The 11,089-nt window shown below is 60.0% G+C and overlaps 2 protein-coding genes across 2 annotated transcripts; one reads left to right on the top strand and one right to left on the bottom strand.

Annotated features, from left to right (window-relative positions):
• The first annotated feature begins 1,204 nt into the window (after positions 1 to 1,204).
• On the top strand, positions 1,205 to 3,448 carry FUOM (fucose mutarotase). Its single transcript, XM_008047906.1, has 6 exons — positions 1,205 to 1,220; positions 1,291 to 1,359; positions 1,587 to 1,657; positions 1,858 to 1,956; positions 2,778 to 2,851; positions 3,154 to 3,448. The coding sequence occupies exons 1-6, from the start codon at positions 1,205 to 1,207 to the stop codon at positions 3,215 to 3,217; spliced, it is 393 nt and encodes a 130-aa protein (XP_008046097.1). The 3' UTR covers positions 3,218 to 3,448.
• A 2,367-nt stretch (positions 3,449 to 5,815) lies between these two features.
• PRAP1 (proline rich acidic protein 1) lies at positions 5,816 to 10,197 on the bottom strand. The gene is made up of 5 exons (XM_008047905.1): positions 10,121 to 10,197; positions 7,844 to 7,910; positions 6,792 to 6,844; positions 6,240 to 6,346; positions 5,816 to 6,116 (listed from the first exon to the last, which is right to left on the bottom strand). Exons 1-5 carry the CDS (start codon positions 10,126 to 10,128, stop codon positions 5,911 to 5,913), a joined length of 441 nt encoding a protein of 146 aa, XP_008046096.1. The 5' UTR covers positions 10,129 to 10,197; the 3' UTR covers positions 5,816 to 5,910.
• Positions 10,198 to 11,089: the final 892 nt, after the last annotated feature.

Raw genomic sequence — 11,089 nt, forward strand, 5'->3', positions numbered from 1 at the left:
CCCCCTCGGCGAGGCTGGCGCAGGGACCCGCGGGCGAGGGTCCGGGTCCCGTCCACGCTGGTGCCCGCAGCCGTGCCCGGGAACTCCCGGGTCCTGGGGCGAGGACGTCTTCGGGCCACTCCGATCTGCTTCGGAGCAGGAAGCCCTCTCCCTCCGCATCTTTAGCAAACGGAGCCAGGCCCCTCCCTCTGCCCTCCGAGCTCTCCAGGCAGTCACGAGGACTAGTGTGAACCTTGGTCCGGGCGGGTCCAGTCCCTCCCTCCTGGGTGGGGGGCCGGGGGTGGAGAAAGGGAAGGTAGCCCGGAGGTGGCCTCGTGGGTTTCCCTTAGTCTGGGCTTAACACTCAGAGCCCTGCCCAGACGCTCCACCCTCACCCCCCCAACAGCCAGAGTTTAGGGCCACCCCCAGAGGTTTTCAGCGGTTTCTCTTTCTTTTTTTCCTTTTTTTTTTTTTGAGTCGGTGTCTTACTCTGTTGCCCACGCTAGAGTGCAGTGGCACACTCAAAGCCACTGCAGCCTCTACCTGCTGGGCTCAGGCGATCCTTCTGCCTCAGCCTTCCAGATAGCCGGGGCTACAGGCGCACGCTGCCATGACCGGCAATTTTTAAAAGTTGATTAATTGTAGAGAGGAGGTCTTGCCAAGTTGCCCAGGCTGGTCTTGAACGCCTGGGCTCAGGCAGTCCTCTCGCCTCGGCCTCCCAAGATGCTGGGATGACAGGCTTGAGGCCCCGTGCCCGGCCTGATTTGTTTATATTATGGTAGAGACACGGTCTGGCCATATTGCTCAGGCTGGTCTCCAACTCATGGGCTCAGGCATTCCTCTCACCTCCACCTCTCATAGTGCTGGGATTACAGGCATGAGCCACTGTGGCCAGCCGGTTTCTCTTTTCCGAGGTCCGTGGGTCCTTGGGCAGGGACTTGGTGATTGGACACTGGGAATGGGGAGGGAACTCGAGTACAGCTGTTCTGGTCCTTGGCACCCCTGGGAGGAGGCTATTTTGGTCCAGGTCCCCACCTCCCAGCCTGGTTTTCCAGGCCTGGTTAACACCGAGACAGTTTTGCCTGCGACTCTTAACTCCTATCCTCCCAGACGGAGTCTGCCCCCTCTCCTACCTCGTTATCTGTGTTTCCTACTCAAGGACTCCGGGGTTGGGGGTGACTGTGGGGTGACCTGAGATACCTCAGTGACCCGCAGTCTGCCCTCAATGACTGAGGTGGACAGTGGGCTGCACTAAACCCCAAGGGGAGGGAGATCTGTGCTCACCCAGAGATGTCCTACCTGGCGGTTCAGTTCTTGCAGATGTGAACTTCCCCACTTCCTCTATCTGCCAGTGTGGGCCCGTGGAGATCCGCGCAGATGGTAAGAGAACTCCTACAACCCACAGGTCAGGGTTGGCGAGGGTGGGCAGCGGTCCTGGTTCTGGGGCTCCCAGGTACCTCCAGCTGCTCATCTGTCTTGATCCGGAGTGTGTCCTTGCTGCTGGCTAGTGAGGCCCAGATGTGAAAGCTGTGGACAGGCAAGGTAAGGCAGCACAGCCTGGCAGGGGCCAGGGTCTGAGTGCAGTGTTCTGGCCTCTTCCCTCCCAGGCCTGGGCATCCCGCAGCTCCTGGAGGCCATACTGAAGCTGCTGCCCCTGGACACCTACGTGGAGAGCCCAGTAAGAGCTGTTGCACCCTGCTGCTCTGGGCCTCAGTTTCCCCTTCGCCAGACTTCACAGGGCCCGCTTGCCTTGGAGTGGGAGGAGTCCGCATCTTCCCAGGGGGGCCCTGACCCTCATCAGAAGAGCCCTGAACAGCCACCCAACCAGCTGAGGCCCGGAGACACCCAGGGTCTCCGAGCTGTGTGCACTTCCCACAGGCGGCTGTCATGGAGCTGGTCCCCAGCGACAAGGAAAGGGGCCTGCAGACTGCAGTGTGGAAGGAGTACGAGTCCATCCTGTTCCGGGCCAGCTGCACGGTGAGCCTGCAGCCCCAGCTGGAGGGAAGGGGTCTGGGACGCTCTGCGTCTCCTAGAAGCTCCAGAGGAGCAAAAGACAAGGGGGTCCCAAGCTCTGTCTTCAAGTAGCCTCTTACTGGCCACTGTGAGCACTCAGGATCACCGGGTACCTGCTCACCACTGTGGGCTCCTTCCCCCTCTGACCTCAAGCTTTCCACCTGCCTCCCCAGAGCCTGACCTGTTTGCCTGGGGTCTTCGTCCAACAAAGCCCATGTGAATGGGGCCAGGGGGACTCAGGCTGACTGGCCTCACCATCCTTGACCTCCATGGATGGGGTGCCCCTGGTCTAGGTCTCCCCAGCCCCAGTCCTGGCTGTGGTCAGAGTCCTGGCTGGGTGCTGCGTGTCACGTAGTCCATGCCCTGCCCTGCCCTGCCCTGCGAAGGGGATAGGCTTCTTCTCCCAGGCAACCCATTGGCAGGTCTTGGGCAAGACTTTGTTAAGGGGAGGAGGCCAAGGGCTCTCATCTAGGACAGGAGACCCCACAGAATAGCTTGGAAGGACCTGAGGGCCTGCCGAGCTGGCTGAGCGGTCCTTGTCTAGGCAGACACCAAGCAGGGCAGGCGCCTTGTCCACTACTACGTATGTCTCCACCTGTCCAGGTCCTGGGAGTCAGAGTCCAAGTGTCACGCTGCAAGGCTCACACTGGGAGAACCAGAGAAATAAAGCTCAGAGGGCTCCACCTCCTGGTGCCCCCCACCTGCTGAGGACCTCCATGGAGCATCCATGGCTGGCCAGTGAGGGTTTCTGGCAGTTTTCTCCAATTGTGCCATTTGTCTTCCAGAAAGCCCTGGCGAAGATAGAGAGATTTGAGTTTTACGAGCGGGCCAAAAAGGCTTTTGCTGTTGTAGCCACGGGGTGAGTTCAGGGGTGAGTTCAGTCCGACTTAGACTGCCCCCACCCCCATCCCCTTGGCCCTCAGGGAGCTCCCCCCACCCCCTGCTCAGTTTTTGCCTACTGAGACAGAAGTCCCACAAAGGGCGGGACAGAGGTGAGGGATTTGGGCAGGTATTTGCTCAAGGCAGCTGGTCCGTGGACCTTGGTCCAGCAGGTGGGATGAAGGTGGACAGGCTCTGCTCTGTCCCCAAGAAGGCAGAGCAGCAATCTTGGCACCCTGGCCCTGCAGCCCAGCTTGGTGCTTAGCTCAGCTTCTTATGCAGGGAGATGGCCCTCTACGGAAACCTCATCCTCAAGAAGGGAGTGCTTGCCCTCAGTCCTCCATGATGGGCCCGGTGAAGACCCCCCTGGGCCAGAAGAGCCCGGATAATGCCATGCCACTGACCCAACAGCTCTTCCAAGGCAGTACTCAGACTTGAGCCCCAGTCAGGGGCTCGAGGCACCAGCAAACCTGGGCATGGGCCCTGGGGACTGGGACTAGTATCCCTGTGAAACTGATGGAAAAATTGAGCCAGCATTCGGTGTAAAGGCTTAAATAACAGCTCTGCTCTCACTCCACTCCTTTGGTGCTCATGGGAAGCTACTGGTGCCCCCAAGAGTGGCTTCCACATGCCCTCACGAATCCTCAGGTTGGAGACCCATGTGGGAAGTAAGGCCTGGGGCCTGGGGCGGGGCCAGAGGCAAGGGACAGAGTTATCACTAGGTATACTGGTCACTTTGTAAGAAAACCCTGAACTCTTTTCCAAAGTAGCTGCACTATTTTGCATTCTAGTTCCTCCACATTCTCACCAAAACTTGATGTGGTTGGGCCTTTTATTTTCGCCTGTATAATGCACGTGTGTGGTGTTCCATGGGGCTGAGTTTGCATTCTTTGATGCACCTTTCATCTGTCTTCTGTTGGTGACATGAACGTTCAGATCTCTTGCCCATTTTTTGCTGGCACCAGAGCCCTTTAAATTCCCAGCCCAGGCTGGGCGCGGTGGCTCAAGCCTTATAATCTCAGCACTTTGGGAGACTGAGGTGAGAGGACTGCCTGAGCCCATGGGTTAGAGACTAGCCTGGGCAACTTGGCAAGACTTTATCTCTACAATAAACCAAAAATTTAGCCAGGCGTGGTGGCACGTGCCTGTAGTTCCAGCTACTTTGAATGCTGAGATGGAAGGATCGCCTGAGTCCAGCGGGTCAAGGCTGCGGTGGCCGTGAGCGTGCCACTGCACTCCAGCCTGGACGACAGAGTGAGACTCCAACCCTAAATAAATAAATAAATTCACAGCCCATGCTCTTGCTTGGGGTGCCTATGCCCACAAGAAAGCTCTTGGGCTCAAGTAAACATTCAGACTTCCAAGATAAGCTTGGACCACCCTGCCACTGGCTTGTTCAGGAGGGACGTCGGACACTTCGAGGATTTAAGGGGATGAGGGTTGGTGAACAGCACCAGCTGAGAAGCTTGTGTCCCCTAGCTAGTGTCACAGCTCTGGAAGCAAAGCATCCAGGGTCCACTGGGCCACTGCCCTCAGAAGTCAGAGCTGCAGCCCTCGCGGAACAACTCCAGTCACCTCCCAGTGGAGGTGTCCCTTCAGTTAGGCAGGGTTGTCTGGCAACACGTGGAGAGCAGAGGACGGTCAAGGTCAAAACTGGCCAAAGGACTAGATACTCTCTGTTGCTGCAGGGTGTGTGGGTGAGACTGCAACTTAGGGTTTAAGGGAGAGCTTTGGAGGTGCCCCTGACTTCCATGAGAAGCAGGAAGAAGCCACACCCATTTTTTGGTGAAAAAATCTCCCTTCTAGACCCTCAGGCTGTGCCAGATTGCAGGAACTGAGCTGGCCAGTGGCCTCCCACAGAGTCTGTCATGGCCTGAATATTGTGACTGCAAACTCCACGTTGCCCCGGGCACATGCCTCACACTCAGCCTTGCCCTTCTGGAGCTGGAAGGGATGCCCACAGGGGATCCTGGCCAGAGAGAAACTTGGCCACAAACACCATCCTGGGCTGCCCAGCATCCTCCACCTGCCTGGGACCTAAGGAGGGGAAGGGGGGTCGGCTGAGTCAACCCGGGTCAGCCCACCCTCAGCCCTGAATCTGCAGTGCTCCACCACCTACTGCCTCCCGTTGTGATCAGGACGGCAGGCACAGCAACACACCGAGGTGAAGGCTGGGACCCCGGTTCTGCCCTTATTAGGGGGGACCCCGAAGGGCACTGTCTGGGCCTTGGCCAACTTATCGGTGACATGCGGTAACAGCTCTCACTTTGTGGGGTGCACGTGAGCCCTGGGGGCAGTGAATCTCTGCCTTTGGTGTCCCCAAGAGACCTGCTAGGTCATGCAGGGGGCTCTAGGGTACGGGAGGCCCCTGGGTGGCTGCACAGGGTTGGGCAGTCCCTCCGTCACACTGTGCTGTCTTAGCTGTCTGAGCTGGTGAACATGTGTGGCTCTGTCCAGGGGCTTGCAGAAACCCTCTCCCACGCTTGCATGGACCCCAGGATGTGTGCACTGTGTGGACAAATCAGTGCAGGAGGATTGTGCCAGATAGCTAGGACTGCCCAGAACATGAGGACAGAAGGCTGTGTCAGGGCCCGAGTCCTGTCCCACCTACCTGCGTGTGTACCAGGACACCTGTGCATTTGTCCTGAACACCCATCCACTCAGCCTCCCCACTTACTGGTCCTATCCTTTCTGGGCTCCTTCTGTAGGGAGCCCAGAGTAGGTCCTGGTTCTCTGCTGAGACTGGTCCAGTAGTACCCTCTGGTCCCAACCCCTAGCCACCGCCACACCCCTCACCCTCTCAGATGCAAGGGAGAAGAGTGGAGGTTCTGGAAGCCAGGGTCAGATGGGCCTGGTGCAGCCCTAGGGGACATTCTTCTAAACAGAGCAGGCTGGGCCCCAGGATCGCTGGACTCGAAGACACGCGTGCCCTTCAGGTCTGTTTGCAGGTGTTTATTTTTCTAGCTGCCAGAGAGGGTCAGAGTCCCTAAGCCTGGGTCTCAGTGCAGGATGGGAGTGTAGCCAGGACCCCCCAGAGCCCTACTCGGGATGGTAAATGTGGTCTCGGTCCTCCTCTGGCCCTCTGAGGACCCGGCGAGGTGGCATTGCCCACAGCCAGGGTCTCTCCTCGTCCTGGTCCTCCTCTGGTGGGGGGTGGTACAGGTCATCACGGTCCGGCTCAGGACCCCACAGGGCCTTCCGGACATGGCTCAGGATGTCCTCGGTCTCCAGCCTGGCCTCAGCACCTGGGGACAGGCAGGTGAAGGTGTAGTCTCGGTTTCTCTCTTAGCCCTCCGTCTGTCCAAGGCAAAGGACAGTCCCACCAAAGGACTTTGCTGCTGCGCCCTTACCCACACCCCTGCACCGACCTGGCGGCTTCTCCTCAGTGGCTGAGAGCTTGGGCTTGGATGCAAGGAGCAGCCCCAGCAGCTGGTCATCCTTCTCCGGAGGCTCCACTGCGCGGGCACCCCAGGCCCTGCCGGCACAGCTGGTCAGGTCCCCGTGCAGGTGGGGAGTGGACAGAACCTACCCCCAGGAGGGTGCCCACTGCCCTCACCACCATGTTCCCGAGCCCCTGGGGCAAGGGTTGGAGCTTTGGTGAAGCAGCATCCCGAGGGCAAGGGATGTGAAGAAACATCGGCCGAGCCTGGGTAGTGACTGTGTCACTGGCCCTGGAGCTGCAGCCGCCCTGGAGGCTGCAGGGAGCTGAATGAAGGGGACACCTGGGTCCCCAGGTCCCCCAGCTCTGCTGTCTTCTGGCGCTAGACCTTGCTGATAGATTCCTATGGGGCTCGAGTGCCACCTGCTGTCTACTGCAGGGCTCCATGCTCCATCTGCCCAGTGCACCCCCAAGCTCAGGAAGGGCCCAGAAGGAACGGGCCATGGCTTCAGGGAGAACGAGGGGCTTTGGGGACACTTACTTCTCTGTGTCCTGCTCGTGGGACCCATGCTTGACTTGGATGTTGACAGGGACCTGGGGGAGAATCGCAGGTGTAGGCTCAACCCCAGTCCATCACAGCCCTAGGTTCAAGACCGCCTGGGAAAGGCTCCTCCGAGGCCCACCTGGGACTGCAGGTAGGACAGGGCAGGTGCTAAGCACAGCCTGAGGGCATCTCCAGGGGATGCCAGCAGAGCGCGGCCACCCTCAGGTATCAGGGTTACAGGCAGGGAAGTGAGGCCTGTTCCCAGACACCCATTCTGCCTGGACTTCTGACCAGGCCCGGGAAGGGTGGACATCTGCAGGTGAGGGACCCGAACCTCACTTTCTGGCACCTAATTTCCCCACCCCTCACCCCACCTCCTGCCCCTCCTGAGCTGTCATGGCACTGGCTGGTTTCTGCCGGGACTGGCTGGAGCTGCGCCTGCCCTGCCTGTCCTGGCCGGTACCTAGGGAAGGGAGTCAGCCTCTCAGAGCCCAGCCACCCGTAGTGGGGCAACGCGGAGTCTAGGGAGGGAAGCAGAAGGTAAGCCTGGGGGAGGATCAGCACCGTGGGCCCAGCTGTGCCTCTCCCCTGTATCTCTGGACCAGGAAGAAGCTGGCCTCCCTCTTCCTCATGGGCTCTGGTGTACAAGACTCAGGACTTTGGCCCCAGCTGGGCACCTCCCCGTTATCAGCACACTCATGCAGCACACAGAGTCATCCTGACCTTCGAGGCCCAGGTGAGCCACCTCAAATGGGGCCACCTTGGATGCCATCGAAGCCCACCCGCTTCACCTGGGATTGCTGGGCTGTCACTGAGTCCTGCCTGTCAGACCCCAGCGAGGCAGGGCCTGCCCTCTCACCCTGAGGTCCCACCTCGGTGTCCTCAGGGCCTCCGGTGCGCAGGCATCTGGGGTCACCTCAGTGCCCCACCTCTCCTAGGCGAGCTTGGGGTGGGAAGGGAGGGAGCCGGGGCCCTTTCTTAACGTCCCCTGCTGGGGTGCAGAGGTGACAGATGGAGGTGGCGGCCAGGCTAGAGGGGCCCACACATACCTGGGGCTCTGGGGCTGTCCCTGCCTCCCACAGCAGCATAGCCAGCAGGCAGGGGACGAGGAGGAGCCTGGGGAGCCAGAGAAGGGGGTGTGAAGCAGGGCCAGGGGCGGCCATGCCCATTGGCACCAGCTCTGCCGTCCTCCAGGCAGGACCCCGGGGGCACCGGTGGGGCTGAGCACATGCTGCCCGGCCAGGGAAGCCTGGCGGGCTCCTCAGCGGGCATACGAGTGGTTTTATCAGACTCCTCAGCTCCCAGGCCGGGACACGCAGGCAAGAGGGTGAGAAGCTCCAGGCCCACCTGCTCCCAGCCCTCTGAGGCGGGGCCGACTGCCCCACCAGGGCAGCTGCTCCCTACCCTCCGGGCAGTTCCCATCGTGGTGGTACTGCTGGTTGGTGCCAGGGGTTCCAGAGGTTCTGCCATGCTTCTGTGCTGACCTCTGCACAGGGCGTGCATGCACACATGTGGACACAGGCATCCGTGTGCAGCACTGTGGCCACAGCACCCGTGTGTGACCTCGCACACAGGTCCACACCCACGGTGCCCTGGGGTTGTCCAAGGAGGCTCCCCTGAGCAGGCTGGCACCTTGCTCTGTCCCAGAGCTGTGGGGCTGTGACCGGAGGGTCTGTGGGCAGAGCCGTGGGCACTGTTAGGCCGGCAGGAGGGACGGTGGTTTTGTCTGGACATGTGACGTGTGTGTGTGTGTGGGGGTGCGTGTAAGTTGTGTGGAATGTGTGAATGTGTGGATGTCTTGTGGAGACGTGGGGTATGTGTGTGCTGTGTCCATTTGTGTGTGGTGGATGTGTGTGATGTGTACGTGTTCTCTGTGTGTGTGTGGGGACGGGCATACATTTAAGTTGTGTGTCATATGTGTTGGGTCTGTATGCATGTGTGTATGGTGGATATGTGTATGTTGTGTGCAGTGAGGTGTGTGTGTATGTATGTTGTGTGGTGGAGCGTGTGTTTGGGACTGAGGGGCGAGCCTACATTCGGGGTATGTGGGCATGTGGCTCTTCTCGGCTCTGCTGGTGAGGTCTCCATTTGCAGCTGGAGGGTGGGCGGTCTTGGGGTGAGGTGGGAGGATGGGCATCCCAGGGGTCAGCAGCATTGCTAATCAGGGCTGTGTATGGGCCGCCCGACAGGCTGGGTTTGCAGCCCGCAAGACCTTCGCTCCTTCTCAGGATGACTCAGCCCTTTGGGGGTGGGGGTTCCTTGCCCACTGCGGGAAGTCGAAGGGGATATGGGCGATGCCCTGGACCACCCCCGGTGGGGACCTGGCCAGTCAGGCGCTCCCACCTCTCCACTCACAGAGTCCACTTCTGATGCTGTGTCGGGGGCTGATGCGGGGCCCTGGTTCAGGAACCTAGATCTCACTCCCTCCCCAAGCCCGCCTGGCCATCCCTGGAAAGCACCTCCCAGGACACAGTCCGGGGCCTCATGAAGCTGGACACGGGCAGCCCGGGGGATGGCAGTGGTGGGCACTGAGCAGCCCGCCTGGGGCACCCCCATGGGTCCCTCTTCTGGCAGACAGCTCTGGACACCAAAGAGTCCCCAAGTCCCCCAAGATATCCAGAGGCCCACCTCTCCACAGGGGGGCATGGCCTCTGGTTCAAGCTGGGGTCCCAAGGAGATCTCCCAGGAAAGGCAGGAGAGGGCTCAGGCTTAGAGGAGAGGAAGAGGAGGAGGGAGAAGGGGAGAAGGGAGAAGAAGGACAGGGACCCCCCACAGGAGGGCAGCCTGTGATCCCAGGGTGAGGCGCGAGCCCAAGTGCTTCCCAGAGCTCCAAACCCCACTCCCAGGGTGACACACCCCAGCCCCCACGCCCAGCTCCTGCCTCTGACCACCTAACATCTTCCCTGCTAGCCTCTGATCACCTAATACCCTCTCAACCCTCCACTCGCCTTTCTTCTGGGCAGTCGCAGACCAGCCCGCTTTCAGCCAGGTGACTCCCCTTTCTCCAGAGGGTCACTGGATGACTCTCCGCGGGGTCACGGGATCCAAGGGGACAGTGCGCTCTCTCACACATGTGGGGGCCACAGAGGCTGCCCTCAGAGGCAGAGCCTGGCACAGACCCCAGACCATCAGAGGGGCCCTCGTCCCTCGCTCCCAGATGGACACTCCCCAGAGCCAGGCCCCTGGGACCGAGGAGCCCCCCGCCTAGTCTCTGAGCCAGGGCTCCTGGACCCGCAGCCCTGTGGGCCTGTGCTGGCCAGGGGTGGGGCACCAAGTTTTGGGGGAGGTGGGGCGGGCGAATAGGTCCCAAGGGTGGTGGGCATTACCTTCGCATGTCTAGTGACCCTGTCTCGGTGTCAAGGGTGCCCTGGGAGAACCACGTCACTGATCCAGGTATCCAGGCTCCTGGCTCTGTTCCTCCCTACTGCTGCTCCGGTTTTATTGCCCACGTGGGTGTGTCTGGACAGAGGTCAGGGAACAGAGATACCACACTGCACAGCCCAGGTGACTGGGTCTACAGCCACCCAGTCCACTCCAGCCTAGGTCCCAGCCAGGACACCCAGCTGCTGCCCTCAGAGACCCTCCACACCTGACTGAGGAAGAAGATAAACTTATCTGAGGAGCAGGAGCCGCCTGAAGCTATCAGGTACAGAGAGGTGCTGAATGGGTGCGACCACACCCCACTCCCCCTTGAGCTAAGGAATCATCTTTGAAGCCCATGCTATGTGGGCCAGTAGCCACAGATTATCCTGACACTGCCACACACCGGCTGCCATTACTCACGCCCTGTAGTTCGACAGTGGACTGCCAATCACTAATCAACGTTCCCTCTGTAAACCAGTGAGATCCCAATAAACAACTGGCCTCAGCCCGTTCCCTGACCCCCTTTTGCCCTTAAAAACCTGCTTGTGGCCGGGCTCGGTGGCTCAGCCTGTAATCCCAGTGCTTTGGGAGGCTGAGGTGAGTGGATTGCCTGAGCCCGCGGGTTCGAGACCCGTCTGGGCAACTAGGCGAGACCTCATGTCTACCATAAATCAAAAATGAGCCGGGCATGGTAGCGTGGGCCTGTAGTTCCAGCTACTTGGAAGGTTGAGGCGGAAGGATCACTGGAGCCCAGCAGGTCGAAGCTGCGGTGGTCAGGAGCATGCCACTGCACTCCAGTCTGGGTGACAGAATGAGACTCAAAAATAAATAAAAATAAAAAGCCTGCTTGTAACAAAGGCCGACAACAGAGCTCACATCCTGGCAACTCGGAGGCATGCCCCAGGCAGCTGTGTGTGTGTGTGTGTGTGTGT

This window comes from Carlito syrichta, unplaced genomic scaffold (genome assembly GCF_000164805.1).
Source record: "Carlito syrichta isolate Samal-C Ts95f unplaced genomic scaffold, Tarsius_syrichta-2.0.1 Scaffold118078, whole genome shotgun sequence".
NCBI classification, from domain to species: Eukaryota; Metazoa; Chordata; class Mammalia; order Primates; family Tarsiidae; genus Carlito; species Carlito syrichta.

What these genes read in the sequence shown, in the direction of transcription:
- FUOM (XM_008047906.1), top strand. An exon ending in CGTGGAGATCCGCGCAGATG is followed by an intron (nt 1,360 to 1,586) that starts GTAAGAGAACTC and finishes CTTCCCTCCCAG; the next exon opens with GCCTGGGCATCCCGCAGCTC. An exon ending in TGTTCCGGGCCAGCTGCACG is followed by an intron (nt 1,957 to 2,777) that starts GTGAGCCTGCAG and finishes TTTGTCTTCCAG; the next exon opens with AAAGCCCTGGCGAAGATAGA.
- PRAP1 (XM_008047905.1), bottom strand. An exon ending in GGACAGCCCCAGAGCCCCAG is followed by an intron (nt 6,845 to 7,843) that starts GTATGTGTGGGC and finishes ATTCTCCCCCAG; the next exon opens with GTCCCTGTCAACATCCAAGT. An exon ending in CACTGAGGAGAAGCCGCCAG is followed by an intron (nt 6,117 to 6,239) that starts GTCGGTGCAGGG and finishes GCCTGTCCCCAG; the next exon opens with GTGCTGAGGCCAGGCTGGAG.